The sequence below is a fragment of the Telopea speciosissima genome, chromosome 4, assembly GCF_018873765.1.
Source record: "Telopea speciosissima isolate NSW1024214 ecotype Mountain lineage chromosome 4, Tspe_v1, whole genome shotgun sequence".
NCBI classification, from domain to species: Eukaryota; Viridiplantae; Streptophyta; class Magnoliopsida; order Proteales; family Proteaceae; genus Telopea; species Telopea speciosissima.
In genome coordinates this window covers 3743219-3760587 of record NC_057919.1, presented here as the reverse complement: position 1 = coordinate 3760587, position 17369 = coordinate 3743219, and the positions used below count along the sequence as shown (strand labels likewise).

Below are 17369 nucleotides of genomic sequence, written 5' to 3'. Positions count from 1 at the left end.
GATGCAACAATAAGCCTGTTCCTTGGGGGTCAATACAACGAGAAGGGGGCTCCGGACAGCTTGCTTCTAAGATCGAAGTGGATCAGATCCCAAATCTTCTGGAGAGTTCTCGAATCGGCAGTCCCATCTTCTGAGGTTGCGGTCCATCCAGTTTTCCAACAGTGTCACAGCCAGATTTATCACCGAAGGACATCCACTCAATTCCATCTATTGAAGGGAAGAATTTTCCTTCATTGAGGCCAGCAAATGGCCAGCAATCCTTTCCAAAGAGAGGGAGAATGGGCAAACAAAAAAGAGGTGATCCACATCTTCAGTCAGGAGGGGGTAACTGGAATGTGCCTCTGAATTAAAATTTTGGGTTTGGTTGAGTGTCAGCCTAGTCTCTGAGCAAATGCAAGTTTCTATTCAACCTGGCCTAGCTGGGTTGGGAGGTTCTCAGCCTTGCCCAGCTGGCTACTTATCCCAAACATAACTGGCCCCGCCCAATCTTGGACTCAGAAATCCCAACCTAACCACTGTCCAGGCTTGGTGCAGCCCTAACCTGGCCTAAGGAACCCTATTTGTGAAAAAATAGTCCGAGCTTGGTTGGGCTGAGCCTGAATTTCAATAAACAGTCTTTGAATTTGATACATGTTCACACACTATTCATTAAATTGAGACTTTTTTGTAATTTACCAATCAATGGTACTAAGTTTCACGCTCCTCCCCCCCCCCCCCCAAATAAAAAGGTTAGTGTACTATTATATAAAACATGTATTAAATATACATAGGTATGTGTAAGTGCATTTGTATACAAATCTGGCTGGGTCGGGTTTGGCCAAGCCCAGGGCCTCAACCCTAGCCTGAAACCTGCCCACCCCTTCCTAATCCCAGCCATGTAAAATTAGTGTGGGCTTGATCAAATTCGGGTTGGCATGGCCTGGCCCATGTTACACCCTTATAAATCACATTACCATGGTAGGATTGTCAATTGGTATTGGTCTCACTGAGCAATAGGGATATAAAAGGCTAATGAAAAGATATTGGGAACTGGAGGGCAACTTAGGGACAAGCTTGTCAGCAAGGTTAAAAAACTCGTCTCGACCAGGTGCTTTTTTTTTTTTTTGTTTCAGTGGGCAAATGGCCATAGTTAGCTCTGAAATTTTAAGAGAAGCTTGTTTTAGGCTTAATAAACATATGTAACTCTTCAAGTTGTAAAAAATACCTAATTTTGTGCTTTGGATTTGCACCCTTGGTTGGCAGTAAACGTTTAATCCTTATGTAATATTTGCCTATACATATTGTTTGAGTGCTATGAAACATAATGGGAAAATAAAACAAGTAAATTATGCAATAATGGATGAAGACGCATAATATTGAATAATTATTTAAGAAATAGTTAAGGACTTAAAGTAAAAACTACAAGGTACAGTGATGAGTGAACAATGCATATTAAATAGACACCCACAAGTACAGTGAATAATACATATATCAATGACACTGTAGTCTTCCATGTCCCACCGATACAATAGTGTGAGTCTGTGACTGTCTATTGATATGAACTATGACATGCAGGATCAAATCCACTCATGGTCCGATGGAACCGACTTTCATTGTCTTCTGTCTGCATGACATATGAATGCCACATCATAGTGTTGGAGAAGAAACAAGAGTAGTTTTTTCTCAAGCAGGTTGAGATATCCGAGATTTTCGAGATTTTCAAGATTCCACCGAAATTTTGGTCGAGTTTACCGAAACCATGCAGATTTGGGTCTCGTAAGAGAACTCGTCTCGACCAGGTCGAGATTCTCAAGTTTTCCGAGATCTCGGCGAGTTTCAGAACTATGCTTGTCAGTCACATGTGTATGAGCCTATAAGGTGTATAATGAGGTAGTATTCTGTTGGTAGACCATGAAGCAGTAATATATTTGAACTTCTGATGTTCTAACTTATGTGGATAGAGTTCAAACATGGTGGGCATCAGATGTCCAAACTTGCTGGGGTTGACTTGAAGTTTATTTCAGACGGGAATGGGAGGAGCTACCTGCTTTTATGCTGGAAAGTTCAATTCTTTTTTTTTCCCTGCCTCGTGGAGTGCGAGGGGTTGGGGTTTCAGTGGCTGGGTTGAGGATGTGCCCCGTATATATATTTTTTAATATGTTAATAAATGCAACTCTATATTGATTAAAAACAAGTACTCCACTATCGCTATACATGTTTGTGTTATGCATGACAGCTTCTGGATGATGAATGGACCATTGTTGACCTAGGATAGTTTAACATGCTTTAACTGTTATTTTTCAGGTTGATTTTGTCATGGAGATACTCTCCAAACTTGTGAGTAAACAGGTATGCTTGCTTTAGTAGATTTTTGGGCAATTCTGCTATATCTTTTTATGCTCCTCTGCAGGTTTCTGGTATCGGCAATTCTTTTCTGATGGTTGTTTGGTAACTTTGATGAACTCTTTTCTTACAGATATGGAAGATGCCAAAGTTGTGGGTAGGGTTCTTGAAATGCGTATCTCAGACACAACCTCATTCTTTCCCTGTTCTATTGCAGGTTTGTATGGTCTATGCTGTAAATACTTCAGCATCCAATGGCCTTTATTTGACTTTTTAGTTTATTGATGCCTTGTATGGTTCATTTCTTGCAGTTGCCCCCTCCACAGCTTGAGAGTGCACTAAACAAACATGCAAACCTCAGAGGTCCACTTGCTGCTCATGCCAGCCAGCCTAGCATAAGAACTTCATTACCAAGGTATCATTTTCTTGTATCCATCTGATACCCCATGATGAGGAACACCAATCTAACCCATAATTTTTGGAGTTTTGTTGGTCTCTGCAGCGGTATTTGTCCACTTGATATCCTACGGTATACTGGTTGAAGTGTTTGTCTTGGATACAATCTGATACCAAACTATGTTTTCTGAAGAGTCTTATCTTTCTTTAAAATCCATTTAATAAAGAGAAGTGAATCTTGAACCCCTTACAAGTATATGGTACCCAAATTGGTATTGTGTTTAAACATATGTGTGATGTACACATACAAATGGTTCATTCAGTTGTTTGGCTGCCGTCAAAATGGCAGTCATGGTTTCAGATTGGCTTAGAATCTTAACATCATCTAAAGCATATGTTTGGGTAAAGCTCATAAGAAGGCTTATTTGGAAACCTCAGGTCAGGCCATTCTTTTGGTTAAAGAAGAATTCTGAATCCCTCTCTAGTATGTTTTTTGTTTTTGATGAAATCCCTCTCTAGTATGTTGTACTAAAATCAGTATTGTGTTTAAAGTTTAAACATACATGGGGCTTACACTTGCAAGTGATGCAACTGGTTCATTCAGTTGTTGGGTCACCATGGGAATGGCAGTCATGATTTCAGACTGGCTTGGACCTTAACATGAACTAGAGCTTACATTTGGGTGGTCCGGAACTCATAGGATGTGTATTCAAATGATAAAGCTCACAAGATGGGTTAGTTGGAAACCTTGGGTCAATGCATTCTTGTTTTATGACTTCCAAAAGCTGTTCCATCAGTTCACCAATGTGTCACAAATTGAGTACTCCAGGTAAAATTTCATTGGAAAAAATAATTTTCCAGGAAATTAGTTAAAAAGGTACTTGGTGTTAAATTTGGTTTGTCTATTATATTCAGTCAATTCTTTTTTATTAATATTGATCTCAATCTCAGTTTGTTCCAATCAAATATTAGTCAATTAGACTGGATCATGATATTTCCTATTATCTCTGATAAATAACGCAGTTGAGTTCTTACAATGGGATCCCAGTTTTCAATTGGAAATTTATCATGTTTACTCTTTTTTTTTTTTTTATGATAAGTAATGTTTACATATACAATATTAGAGGATTGATGTTCTGCTGACATTAGGAGGAAGATGTATTCTTTGTTATGATAAGTAATGTTTACATATACATATAATCTCATGTACTTTTTTGCCCTTCTATACTAGAGGCCTCTTATTCTTTTTTTAATATCAATATCAAATCTTGACTTACAAAACAGGAACTTTGAACTTGTCAAAAAAGAGGGAAAAAAGGTCTGCTGTCACAAAAATTGCTGTATTTGAATGATTTTGACACATGTAAGCCTTTTGACTGGCCAGAATTACCAACTTTTGTCCTTGTGAATTCAGCCCCGTAGCCTTTCTGTCATATGGCAGAGAGGGCCCCTTTTAAGGACTTTTTATATGGTAAAAAAATATTCAAGTGCCAGCATTCATGGAGCAGCATAGCAATACAAGTTCGGCCATGTAGATGTAGTTGACCTTGAGAAGTTAACTGTACATACATGTAGTTAGTCTGAAGGGTCCTATATTTGAATGCTCTTTATCAGCCACATTAGCATAGTGGAAACCTATTGTTACCGCCTGCAGCATCATAATACACTGTCTGCCTATGTTAAAACCCTGTGGATTTGTCCGTCTTATTTCAGATGGAAGCGTTGGTATCACCTTGAACCTTGTATAGGTTGGGAAGTGTGGGCCTTTACCCTAGTAAGTAAAACTCTTGTTAGGCTATGAGAAAAAGATCTTGCTATGATCCAATCAACCTTGCTAAGTGTAATTTTCTGATGCAAATTTTGTAATATACCACCTACAGTAATTCTGGTACATAGATCAGCGGCATCCAACCCACCGACATTTGATCTGGAGCTTGACGCATGCGTCTGAACCACCGGCATTCCTTCCCATCCCAGCTAGCTCCCCCCCCCAACACATGCACACACAAAAAAATACATTGAGTTTTAGAATCCAGAAAAAATAGTCATGAAAGAAAGAGTTAAGGAGAAGAGGATTCATAAGAAATTTTCTTCAACAAATTCTTTGACCAAGCCCGAAAGAAGAGAATTGGAATCAACTGGATCAACCTATGCCTAATAAAAAAGAAAGGGAAAAAAGCTAATTTTTGTTTCTCAATAATCTCAGGAATGGAAACTGAACTTCCTTTTGGATCCCCTCCCCCCCCTCCAAAAAAAAAACGACTATGTGATAATGTCTTATAACTTCTGTGGATAGGAGTTTTTGCCCAATTGGTAAATTTATTTGCTGACTCAATTGCATTAAAGCAGGTCAACGCTGGTGGTTTTGGGTCTTGCTAATGAACCACATATGCAAAGATCCTATCTTCCATCTTTGCATGCTTCAGACACAAGTTCTTCAGTTCATGGTGCAACGTTGACGTGATACCTGTAGTCAATGACTTGAGAATTGGGCAAGCAGTACTTTATAAGATATTATGGATTATGAAGGGATGGTCAGCCCTATTCACACGGTTACCATTGCCAGAAGTATAAACGGGCGTAGAATTGATGAAACACGAAATAGCTGATTCCCCAAGAATGGCAGCTGAGACAGGTCGGAGATGGGTTTGAGCTGATCCTTTGGGATGGAATTCTTGTCGAAGAGGTTGCTCGAGTAGCCTACCATTTGGGAATGTACAATAGCTGTATCCCAGTAATTCATTTTTCTTGTTCATTTCTCTTTTTGCCTCATTTTATTATGTTATTTCCTATTTTTGTTTATTTAATTTTTTTTTTGAATTTAATTTTTCTTTTGCTGCACAATCCATAAAGCATATGATTGGTTGGGTCTGTAACTTGGGTAAATTTTGGTATAATTTAGTCAGGCAAGGAAAAGTGCATTCAGTTGCATAAAACTTTTTCCTCTTCCAATTCTTAGGTACTCACGGAAACAAGGATTTATATGGCTATTATTTGTGGGTTTTCATTTCTTTCCATAATTGGAAGAGGTTTACAAAAGCCATGTGTGGGTTTATCAGATAAAAGTGTATAGATCTTGAAAAGCCAGATGTCCATCTCGCCTCGTCCCCATTGGCTGGCTATTACACTGCCTGGGATGGGCTGGATCTCACTGAACGTTCTTCTGGGTAAAGGAAAACTCAGATCCTTCACATTACTAATTATCTTTTAACTTCTGCTTTAAATTAAGAACTTTGATTATAAGACAGTCAAATAATTGGTGCAATCACCAACTCTAAAATACAGTCCCATTAATCGTTCCCTTTGTAAGAATGGTAATGTTGGGGAGAATATGGCATTAGATGCGAGAATGAATGACTATGAGGTTGAGATTTGACATGTCTATTCAAACCATTCCCCAGAAATCCGAGAGTCATGACCATAGTTGGCAAAAATGGGAAAGGAAAATGGAGTCTTACGGTATGGGTTTTAAACGGTAAAAAACTACAAATGGACGGTCAAAAAATAGAGAACGGTAAAAAATGAGAACGGATGGTATGGATTTTAAACGTTTATATTTCAAAAAATGGAATAAAAAAATAGCACTATTCTCATATAAATTAAGGAATTTTTATTTGAAATACATGTTTTTATTTTGGGTATTCATGCATTGACCTTGAGTTGAAGGTGGTATCATGAAAAATGTAGTCTTTCGAATGATTTTTATGTCGGTGAAAGAATCAAGCCGATCAAAGTACGGGAGAGAGAGATATGGTCAATTAAGTTCAAGGTCTCAAAAATCGTAAAAAATGAGGGAACGTGTTAACTGTGTTTTAAACGCATTTAAAACGAAAATGTTTGCAAAACGTATTTAAAACGATAAAAAATGAAAACGTGTTTAAATTGAACCGGGGTTTTGCTAACAGTTGTCGTGACTGAAAATCCTACTAAAGTTTTGGGAGACGCTGCCTACGGGAAAGAGTGGCTCACAATTTGTACATAGGGACCTACATGGTCTAGGAGGAGGGAGTTAGACGACGTTTACAATTTTATTTATTTATTTATTTATTTATTTTTGGGTAGAAAACGTATGCAAATTGTAATATACATTTTTTTCTAGAGTTTAGAAGACAATGTTGTTCACTAACAATTAAGCTTACTTGGAGACCTTAAGCATAGATGGAGAGAAAAATCAAGGTGACACCAACAAAGTGTCTTTTGTGCGTCCTAAGATTTGTGTCGACAGGTAGAATCTGTAGACTATAGTTAATCGCTGAATTTTTTGGATTATTAAAAAAGGTCATATACTTTAATTAACTACCTCTCTTTGGGATCGTAATTATTTAAACAACACAAGAATCGAAGTTAATACCAGTAACTGGTGTCTAAACGTGACCTTTAAACGAGAATTAACATCAGTAATTAATATTTTTTGGGATTTTTTTGTCTGAAAGTTATAACTAAACTTTCAGGCAATAATCTAATGAATAACTTAAAACATAAGCCAACGTCTTGTTTATTAAATTTTGACCCTCAGATTCCAGCAAAGCAAACGTGTCTGAAATATGAAGAGCCAGGCCCTAAGTATTTGAGAAAAGCCAAGCACTCAGAATCTAAGAGAGAAATATGATTCAGTCCAAGTTCTAACGAAGCAGGTATGGGCAGGTGTGGGTCAGTCGGAGAGATCAGCAAGAAATTGCCACCCATCAACTTTTAATACTCAACAACTCAATCAACTGTATTCCAAAACTTGATCCTTTTTCTCCGTCTTAACAAAGATCACACGCACAAACTCAGGCTCATCCAGAAGGGGATCAATTCCAAATCACCGGAGGCCCTTGTCTCCTTGAGGTTATTGCTGCGATAAAGGTACCAAACCAAGGGGTATAGAAAATTTCCCACAGTACAAAAAAATACTTCTACACTGAAACAATTTCATGAAACAAAATTTAACACTCCAAGCAATTTCGTGGAATAAAATTTTAAAAACCTATACTACAGTGGGGTTCCATGATTCTGATATAAGGCCAGCCCACTGACATGATACTGATACAAATAAGACACACTCCACAACTGAAACGGTCCAATTTGGATGTGTGCCTCCCGTGGGCAAGATCAAGTTTACAAGGTTGATCTGCTTCCTGCAAAAGAATAGTAAGCAGATGAATTTTTTGGCAATAGAAATCACTGCTGTCCACTTAGCGCTAAGTGACTTCCAGTGCTTGTATATACCAAGGTTGCTGATGGTTGACACTTGACAGTGAACTTCGTACTGATCATCCGCAGAGAAATGGGACGGCTAAGAAATACTCAATGCGACACTGTCGTCTGTTGTGATAAAATACAAGCAACATATTAGAACATAGTCTTCTCTATCACATGAGCGAGGGAAGAAAAGAACAGCATAAACAGGCCCTCTGTTTGCAAGAAAAAATAGGGTCTTCCCAACAAAAAATAAAGCACAAATAATCCAGTTTGCAGAGGCTGGGGAAAAAGAAATTTCTTTCCCCTCCTAATTATCTGTCAATTAATTAGAACGTTTCAATGGAAAGCAGAGCAAAAGAAACCCACAATAGTTTCCATTAGACAACAGATTTTTTATGTTAAATACTCTGAATTTCTGGACACTTAGGCTCTCTTTGGTATGATTTTGAGAAATATTTCAGGGGGTGAATTCAATAGATTTTTGCACCTTATTTCTGTGAAATTGAAATCAATTCTAGTAAAAATCCTGAAATAGCTGATTTGTTTCATTTATTTCAAAAGAAATCCATTTCAACTATTTCATGCTAAACACACTTCAATGAACATGTGCTTATGACGAGGGTAAAAATAAAAATAATAAAAATTATTATTATTATTATTTCATCATCAATTGATGTAACTAAACAATTCCAATTTCTTAACCAAAAATCTATTTGTTGACTTATTTTAAGAAATCAATCTCAAATTGAAATAGAAAACCAACCAAATAGAGCCTAAGGGCCCGCATGATAACACTTCTGTTTATTAACACTAATTCATTTTTTTGTTCCTAGGAATGAACCGAGACAAAAAAAAAAAAAAAACATCCAATTTGAAGCTTCTATTACTAAAAATAAAAGGAAGAAATAGGGGAGGAGTTGCTCTTTAATGACATGGTTAATTTGATGGGCAAAGCTAAAGGGGCTTTGAAGCCGGAGTTTGCTGGCTAGGGCATGGACAATAACAGATCCCGTTTCATAGCCGGCTCTGGGTGAAACAATCATTGCGATTGCCTTTGACCATTCCTTTACCTAATTTCATGTTCAAAATAAAACACCACCTCCACCTTCACCGCCGCCACCACCACTACATCCACCGCTGCCACATCCACCTCCACCTCCACCTCCACCACCACCGCCACCACCTCCACCTCCACCTCCACCTCCACCACCGCCACCACTACCTCCACCACCGCAACCGCCACCGCCACCTCCACCTCCTCCTCCACCAAATTTTTGGGTATTCAATAGCATTTTTTTTATTTTATGTAAGTTCTAGAAACAGAAATGATTGTGCATAACAAACGTGTTTTTGTTTCTTTTCTAGCCCAAGAATAGAAACTTTTATGTGTTACCAAACATGTTTTTTTGCCCAAAAATTTGGCCCAGTAACAGAAATACAAAAATCATTTCTGGAATATAAACATGGCCCAAAAACAGAAGTGTTCTCATGTAGGCCCTAAGTATCTAAATATCTGAAGCATGCCCACCCTACCCGACTGCATAGGATGATTACAAATGTTGACAAATCAGGGGTGATTTTAGCAAAATAGAGAAATGCATACAAAATACTGAGGTATTTACGAACCAAACCTGTCAGTATTTCATACGGTTGTAGTTCATCACTTAAGAACATCAACATCAAGGTTCTTCTGAAGCATCCAACCCTTGGGATAAACATGACTACGAGATTCCAAATGGAGATGCCAATTCATCACTCTTGAACAGCCAAGAGATATGGCTTCCATTTGACTCTCGTCCTCCACCACCTGCTCTATGAACATGGACTCCTGGGAAGAATACAAAGCAGCTCAGAGTCTATATAATTGCATGCTGAACAGAAATACTGGTGAAAGAGAGTTCACAGAAGATATTTCCATTAAAGGACAAATAATTTATCAAGGAAAAAACGTAATTTTTTTATTTTTTTTTGGGTTGGGGGGAGGGGGGAGTGCATACTTGAAATCCCTCCTTCACCATGTCTGGCTGCCTTATAGGTTCTGAAATGGGCCGGTGCCATCTCCTGCGATCCCATAGGATGGTGCTGTTGAATGCAAATCCAGACATATCAACATGAAACCTTCTCAGTCTCTTACTCTTCTCATTGGTGTGCCATCCAATTACTTGACTCCCATTACATACTGGGCCTTCCAATATCGCCTTATTTTTGTTCTGAGCAAGCATAGCAACAGGCCAAGTGCCAAAGCGTCTGCACATTACCAAGACTAAAGTTGTGAATCACACAAGAAAAGGAATAAGTATGCGCAAGCACCGAGGTTCACAATGTTAAAACTCCAACTCCAGATTATCAGCAATTGTAATACACTCCAAACCAACCACTGTGCATTTAAGGGAAAATGGAAATAAAGACTGAAAGTTTTCTTCATCAGAGAGGTAGGCTCCATGCAGGAAAGGAAAGGGGTTTTTTTCCCTCCTGATTTATATAGCAGAAAAGGAACTTTTTGCAGAGGGGAATATGTGGGGTATATAGAAGGTTCTGATTTTCTGCAAAAGTCAATTCGGAAAAAAGGAAACGAAATGCTCAAAAACGAGAATTTCTTGAAGCTTGTCGTTTTGCTTGGAAAGAAGTCCAGCTAAATTCACAAGACCTCTCCATATTCCAAGGGAAAATCACCTTTTGTGTCTCTCCCTCCCACAACTGTTTAAAAGATAATAATTCCTTCATTCAGAAAAGCCTAAAATCCTGCCTTTGTGAATACTTCTATACAAAAGAACACGGAGAATAAAGTTTACTTTAATTTTCATAGCCATTTTCCTTTCCTCTTTATTCCTTTCTTTTCTTTAGTTATCTGGACAAATGAACACATCCTCAATGTAGAATACGAAAATATTTTCCCAAGGAAAAAAAAATTACTTGACCTAAATAAGCAATCTTAGTTTTATGGATAAGATTGGACTTAAAACACAACCGCTTCTATACTAATTCTATGAAATATCTAGAAAAATAGCTTATGAGAATCCTACTATTTAACTAACAAAAAAAAAATCAGAAAAATGACATAATTTATCTAGCTGACCCTGTTTAACTTTTTAAAAAATAATAACAATAACACTATCCATTAAAACAAAGTGAGTCATGCTCTCACGATAAACTTAGAAAATAGGGGAAATCTTGAATCAGGTTTCATTTTCTACATGCAACACGAAAAGGAAAAAAATTGATATAATGTTTACACTGAACATCCTTTTTTCCCCCTGTTTTTACCTCATCTCCAGGGAGAACAATTTTTCTTGGGAGAAGTTAGTGATGCCTTCACTCACAGAAAGAGGACAAACATAATACTATATTATGTTGGAAAAGGAAATGTGTATACACATGGTAAAAGCTGAATAGATAATTAATAGGATAGGGGCCAATATAATATCCAAAATGTGAAGCAAGAAGTAACATGTAAGCAAAAGATGAAATTTAAAACTTTGGGCAGGCAGACTTTCATGCAATTTGTGGCTCAGACAATCAAGATTTCATAAAAATTCTGCAAATGTATTTTGATGATGTCTCAAAAATAAGGCCCAAGACCAAAACTAAAATAAAATGCCGCCCCGTCTTCCCTATCTACTTGTTTTTCTGTTCGGACTTCAGAGAAAGTAAAGCATCATTTTTATTAGATCCAACATTTTCGTATACAGAAATGATTCCTGACCACTGATGAATACTATTGGTCATTGGTTGAGAAGGAATCAAATCACAGTGATGTTTGATGTTTGGACTTGAGTTGGTTATTCTTGAGCAAGCGCACTATGCTAAGTTTATTTTCATGTATTAACACTTAACCAATAAAAATATATATGATAGTTCAATACTATATTTTTGTTATTATATTATAGTGTTAGGGTAAGTTTGTTTAGAAGGAAATGACAAGAGATACAAAAAACAACAACAACAACAACAACACATATAAGGCTGTGTTTGATCCAAAAAGTTGAAGCACCCCTTAGAAGATGGATAATTTATATTTTTATCCGCACATTGGACTTGTTCATTGGTTTAGAATTCCATGGAAGGACCTCAATTCCCTTGCCTCATCAAACTCCTCAACTGGTGAACGTTTTATATCCACTTGTCAGGGGAGTTGGAAAAAGGGAGGTGGAGTGGGCAGATAAAACAGGTAATATCAGTAAAAGTCCAGTAGATACAATGTAAGCTGTGTATTTTGAGCCTGAAGATCCAACAAGAACTAGAAATGAAACTTTTAGACGACTTTCCAGGTAAAGAAAAGAAGAATACCTGATTTCTCTCATGCTTTCAAACAGTTCAAGAGAATAGATGTTATCATCATCTGCGAAGTAGACAATCCCATCTAGATGATGGTGTTCAATGTGCTCCATAGCCCTGTTTCTTTGGTGAACACCTCTATCCTCTATGTTTGTCATATTCTTGGAGCACACAAGATGCCTATACATGACACCAGCATTCCTAAGAATCTCTGCAGTCTCCGTTGAAGCTGAATTCATCTCCACCACAATCCACAGAAGAGGCGGCCGAACAAGTCTTAGTGCCTGACCCAAGCGATTGAGATAGAATGCTTGGAGAGGCCGATTGTATGTCGGAGTTACGATAATTAACTGCTTCGGCGGGATAAGATCCACTGGGTCTACACCAGACATGGTTTCAAGACCTTGGTTCACTGTCTCCAGCACGACCTTCTCCTTCCCAACAGTATCACCAAGGCCCCGTTGCACATTTAAAGTGGATGGCTTGATCACATACGTTAAGTCATGTCGTCCCATGTCATCGACATCACCAAACGACGTGAGCCCTAACCCGAAACCTAGAACAAAACACAGCAATAATAGATACAATAATCGCTTCCATCGCGGGTGACCCTTGCGCGAGTATCTCGGCAAGAAAATCTCCGCCAATAATCGGCGAAATCCAACAGCTAACGCTCCAAAATATGGCGAATTTGACGAGTAGCTCGAACCCGAGAGAAGCTTATGAGTCGGAGAATGAACCTCAAATGGACTGCCTCCGTTTTGGTAAGAACGGCTTTGATGAGCAGGGGATAGAGGTCGTCGAATGGAAGCCATAATTCTTTTGTTCTGAAGCACAGAGTAAACCTATTCCATTTTCAAAACCTTATAGTTCAAATGGTCCGCGAAGAGCTTCTAGCTTCTATCGATGAGACAACTAGAGATATCATCATGAAAAATTTAGATCCGTAGACGAGATCCTAACAGCACTATACAAAATATTTCACAACAAAACGAAAATCAAGAATCTCGAGCATTGGAAATCAAATAAAATGCAGCAAATTGGACAACTAAATGGAAAAACCTAGAATATGATGATGAATGAAACAATCAAGAACAAAATAAGTGAATAAGAAACAGACAGAGCACAGTATCGAATTGCCCGTAGCTTCTGGAATTCGATTTTCGACGAATGAGCTCTCAAAGAACAGAGGCAACGCCTACCTTCAGTCTCTGTGCAACTTCGTCTTTCTTCCTTTTTGCATCTTAAAAAACGCGGGCATTGTTATAGAAAGGCGGCGATTACCATGGAAACTACAGTGGAATTCAATTATGGTTTGTTACCAAAAAAAAATGGTTTTTAATTATAGGTATCTTGATACCTAATACCATTTATACCCTTCTCAGTACGAAGAGAATTTTTTTCCTCTAACAAGTATAACCGAGGGTAAAATCGATTTTTCATTGCTGTTTTGGGTTACAATAGAAAGGTAGTCAAGTACGGCAGCCCTATCCCCAGGAAAAAATAAAATAAAAGGTACGGCAACCTGGTCTTGATTCTCGAAGCAAGCGCGACGCCGCGTCTGTGACTCAGCGTTCCAGTAACCTTCACTCTGGACTCTGGACACCTCTCTGTCAATAGCTGTTTGATAGATTCGGATCTTCTATTTCCAAGTTGCCCATACTGCCGTGCGTCCTAAACATAGCAAGCGGTAAAAACCGTCCGTTCAGGTAAGGCGCTCAAACAAAGATAGGGTGGTCTTTTAACGGCCTTGCTTTATCGTGGCGCACTAGGTTTACATATTTTCGTTTAAGTAGTAAAAACTGTCCGTGCAGGCAAGGCGCTCAAATAGAGGGCGGTCTTTTAGCGGCCTTGCTTTATCGTGGCACACTAGGCTTATATATTTTCGTTTTAAACGCCTACAAAACATGTTTATGCTTTTTGACGTTTTTTATAGCATTGAACTTATTGAACAATGGTTTACTTTCTTGAATTTTGATCGATCTGGTTTTTTCACCGAAATAAAGATGGCTGGATGGACTACATTTTCATGATATCACCTTCAACTCAAGGTTAGTACACCGAACCCAAAATTGAGTTATAAACTGATGTATCTATTGAAAAAGGGTTTCTAAAGTGATGACCCACCACTCCAACTAAGCATGCATCATTCCATGAGTGTATTGGCTATGTTGACAATAATGAGCAATACCATAGCCAAGCCACATTGCTCAACTTTGGACATGGTGTATGAATTGGGAATTGATATACTTTAAATGAAATTAGATGACATGCCTTGACGCTTACAATGAGTTGTGGAATATATATGGATTAATTTTTTATGTTACAGTTGTTTTGAACATTAGAAACATATATTTTAAATAAAAAACCTTCAATTTATATGAGAATAGTATATTTTTTTATTCAAATATAACCGCTTAAAACTTGTACCATTCGTTTTCTATTTTTATCGTTCTCTGTTTTTTAGACCATTTTATTTGACCATCCATTTGCAACCGTTTAATAGCCATACCATCCGTTGCCTTTTTTTGTCATTCTTGCTTTCGCTAATTATGGGCCAAACCCCATTTTACCCAACTTCAAGGCCTTCAAGAGTGAATTTGAAAAAAATGAAACTTCATGCATATCAGAGTAACCAATGTCTTTTCCGACTTCTTTTTTTTATGCACGTTTCTACTATAATGTTGACTCTGACATTACTTGTTAGGGTCTTGGGTTGAAACCATTCTTAAAAGTTTGCAATTAAGAGAAATGTGTCAAAGTATATAAGTCTCTACATTAGGCCACTCACATCCAATGTAGGATTATTACTTCCACCTTCCATGTGGAACCCCAACATAATACAGAAACTATAGATACTTCAACCGGTGGCGGTCCGTGTACTAGTTATTGAGATTGAACTACTTCTAGGTTATTAGATTCCACCGTGATAACACTCAAAAATAGCTTAGAGGAGACAGGATCAAATGACAAGAGCTTCTCAAAAGAGGCTTGAACGAAAGGGAATCAATTCTGAAACTACTACCCGTTGATTCCGAGTATGGTCTTGAATAATGTAACCTAATCCTCCATGGGACTAATCACTTGGAAGTGCTGCAGCACAATTCACTTTATACACACCTCGGGAGGGTGGGTTCCACCATTTATGGACCATTAGACTGCTGTGCGAAGAGGGGGATGGACTCTTTACTTGGTATAGAACTCTTGCTGTGCTAATTGAGTGACTTGGATGACCTCAATAGGAAACTAGTTGTGCGCTTGATACCAACAAATGAAAGAGATCAGGCTAAAGGTTTGTTGACATATTGCTTTCCCACAAGGCAGAATAGAGCTCCAACTTTGGAAAGTAAATGTCATACTCATTTAACTAAAAAGGTTCCATTCATGGTTTTTCCCCATATCTGAACATCTTTCCTAGGAAAAATACTAAAACTTAATTTGAGTATGGCATTTTCAATATGTTGGATGGAAAAACTCATTTAGAAGTATGGGCTCATTTTCAATATGCCGCAGTGCAGGCTGCGCCCAAGACACATGGGTCTGCCACTTAGGGGGCAGGGTGGTCATTGCGCCCACCCCCATGTCTCTGGGCGCAGCCTGCACCCCCGGCACAGAGAACATTCTCCCATTTTATATTGTTTCCATGTTATGTTCTCAGAGTCAATGAGTTAAGACACCCAAAATCTATAGAATAGGAACCCAAGAATCCTAATTTGTTCCCTTATTTTCACTTACTATTAAAAGATGAACTTGCAACAACACATGTTTTCCAACCATTATGCAATGCCAAGCCCATGAGAGCTAGGAACTATTTTTTGCATCGACGAAATTCGAATGTGGAGAGTGTATGGCTTTGGTAAATTGGTTCAAATGTCATGCCATTTTTCTTTTGTTGTTGCGTCATTCATTTGTCATTTCCCAATTTTCACTTCTCATCTCATTTCATTTCATTTTTCTCTCTTTATCTCTCTTCATTTCCTTATTTTGTCTAATCCTCAGTTTTATCTACTTTATTTTTGGATCCATGTAACTGATCTCATAAGTTGGGATAAGGCTGAGATTGTTGTTGTTGTTTAAGCTCTTTTTGTTTTGGTGTAAAATTTTACTTGAAAATTTTCACTTCAAAAAATTATAGATGTAAAACTTCAAATGTTGAAAAATGTTCCAATGTTTGTTTTTTTATGGAAACAAACATTAGAAAAGCATTCAACATGTAAAATTTTGCATTTACGAAATAAAATTTGCCGCATAAAATTTTTCACATTGAAACAAACGGAGCCTTAGTATTTGGTGTATAATTGTCCCTTACTTTTTGACATGGAGTTCATGGACCAAATAAGACAAAAGATACTTTAGTAAAATAATTTTTTAATAAAATTGTTAAGTAGGTTTGAATTTAAATTTGAAATATGAATATAGGAGTACATGATGAAGACATAACCATATTTTTTTTTCCGGAAAAAGAACGTTAACAAATCACATGGGTGCCTAGATTAGGCCTGCGTAAATTTTACCTTTTAGCTCCCAAATAAAAAATCCCACTTTGACAGATTCTCTGCACACGGTTTCATTGATCCTATGGGTAGGGTACGTTAGCACCCATGTGTCTATCTCTTTTCTTCTTATGTGAAATGACATCACTACCCGCAAATGTCGTTTTGTCCGTTTGATCACATCTCATTGATGCACTCTTCTATGCAACTCATTGAAAGAATCCTTTCCAATTATTCTTAATAACAAATTTCCCCTATTTTTTAAGGTGACATGTATTTTTACACCCTCTGAAAAAAACTCACACATGTATCAGACGTTGGAGAGATAAAAATCACATCCACCAAATGGTCAGATATGCCATTACAATCTATTGTCATTTTCCGCTGGATTGCATCCGAGCTCATTAATATGAACGATTGGATGCAACAGCTGTCAAGTGTCGACATTTCCATCTAGCATTGCCGCACTGCCACACTTTAGGATAATTATCCATATACACAGCACCAGTCCTGCCACATCAGCAGCACGTGAATAACTAATAAGCAATGGCCTTTCCTACTTCTAGCCGAACCTTCATCTAATCATCTCTTTCCTCCATCCACACAAGCACTGTGAACTCACTCGCAGCTCTCTCTCTCTCTCTGAGCATGGATGTGAGTTTTTCTGCTAAAGGTCAAACTCTAACGTTAATTTCATGT

At 37.8% G+C, this 17369-nt stretch overlaps 2 protein-coding genes across 3 annotated transcripts in view; one reads left to right on the top strand and one right to left on the bottom strand.

Annotated features, from left to right (window-relative positions):
* LOC122660348 overlaps positions 1–17369 on the top strand; it is an 82186-nt gene that overhangs the window by 57183 nt on the left and 7634 nt on the right. Inside the window, exons 24-28 of one of the 2 annotated variants that reach the window (XM_043855611.1) lie at positions 2284–2328; positions 2456–2539; positions 2634–2737; positions 5068–5184; positions 17216–17221. In XM_043855611.1, the coding sequence (XP_043711546.1) occupies positions 2284–2328; positions 2456–2539; positions 2634–2737; positions 5068–5182 (348 nt within the window). In that variant the 3' untranslated portion in view covers positions 5183–5184; positions 17216–17221. Of the gene's footprint in view, positions 1–2283; positions 2329–2455; positions 2540–2633; positions 2738–5067; positions 5651–17215; positions 17222–17369 lie in introns of those variants that run through there. The other variant, XM_043855610.1, reaches the window with a different exon arrangement.
* LOC122660352 (probable beta-1,4-xylosyltransferase IRX9H) lies at positions 9486–13383 on the bottom strand. Its single transcript, XM_043855620.1, has 3 exons — positions 12190–13383; positions 9900–10149; positions 9486–9730 (listed from the first exon to the last, which is right to left on the bottom strand). Exons 1-3 carry the CDS (start codon positions 12990–12992, stop codon positions 9563–9565), a joined length of 1221 nt encoding a protein of 406 aa, XP_043711555.1. The 5' UTR covers positions 12993–13383; the 3' UTR covers positions 9486–9562.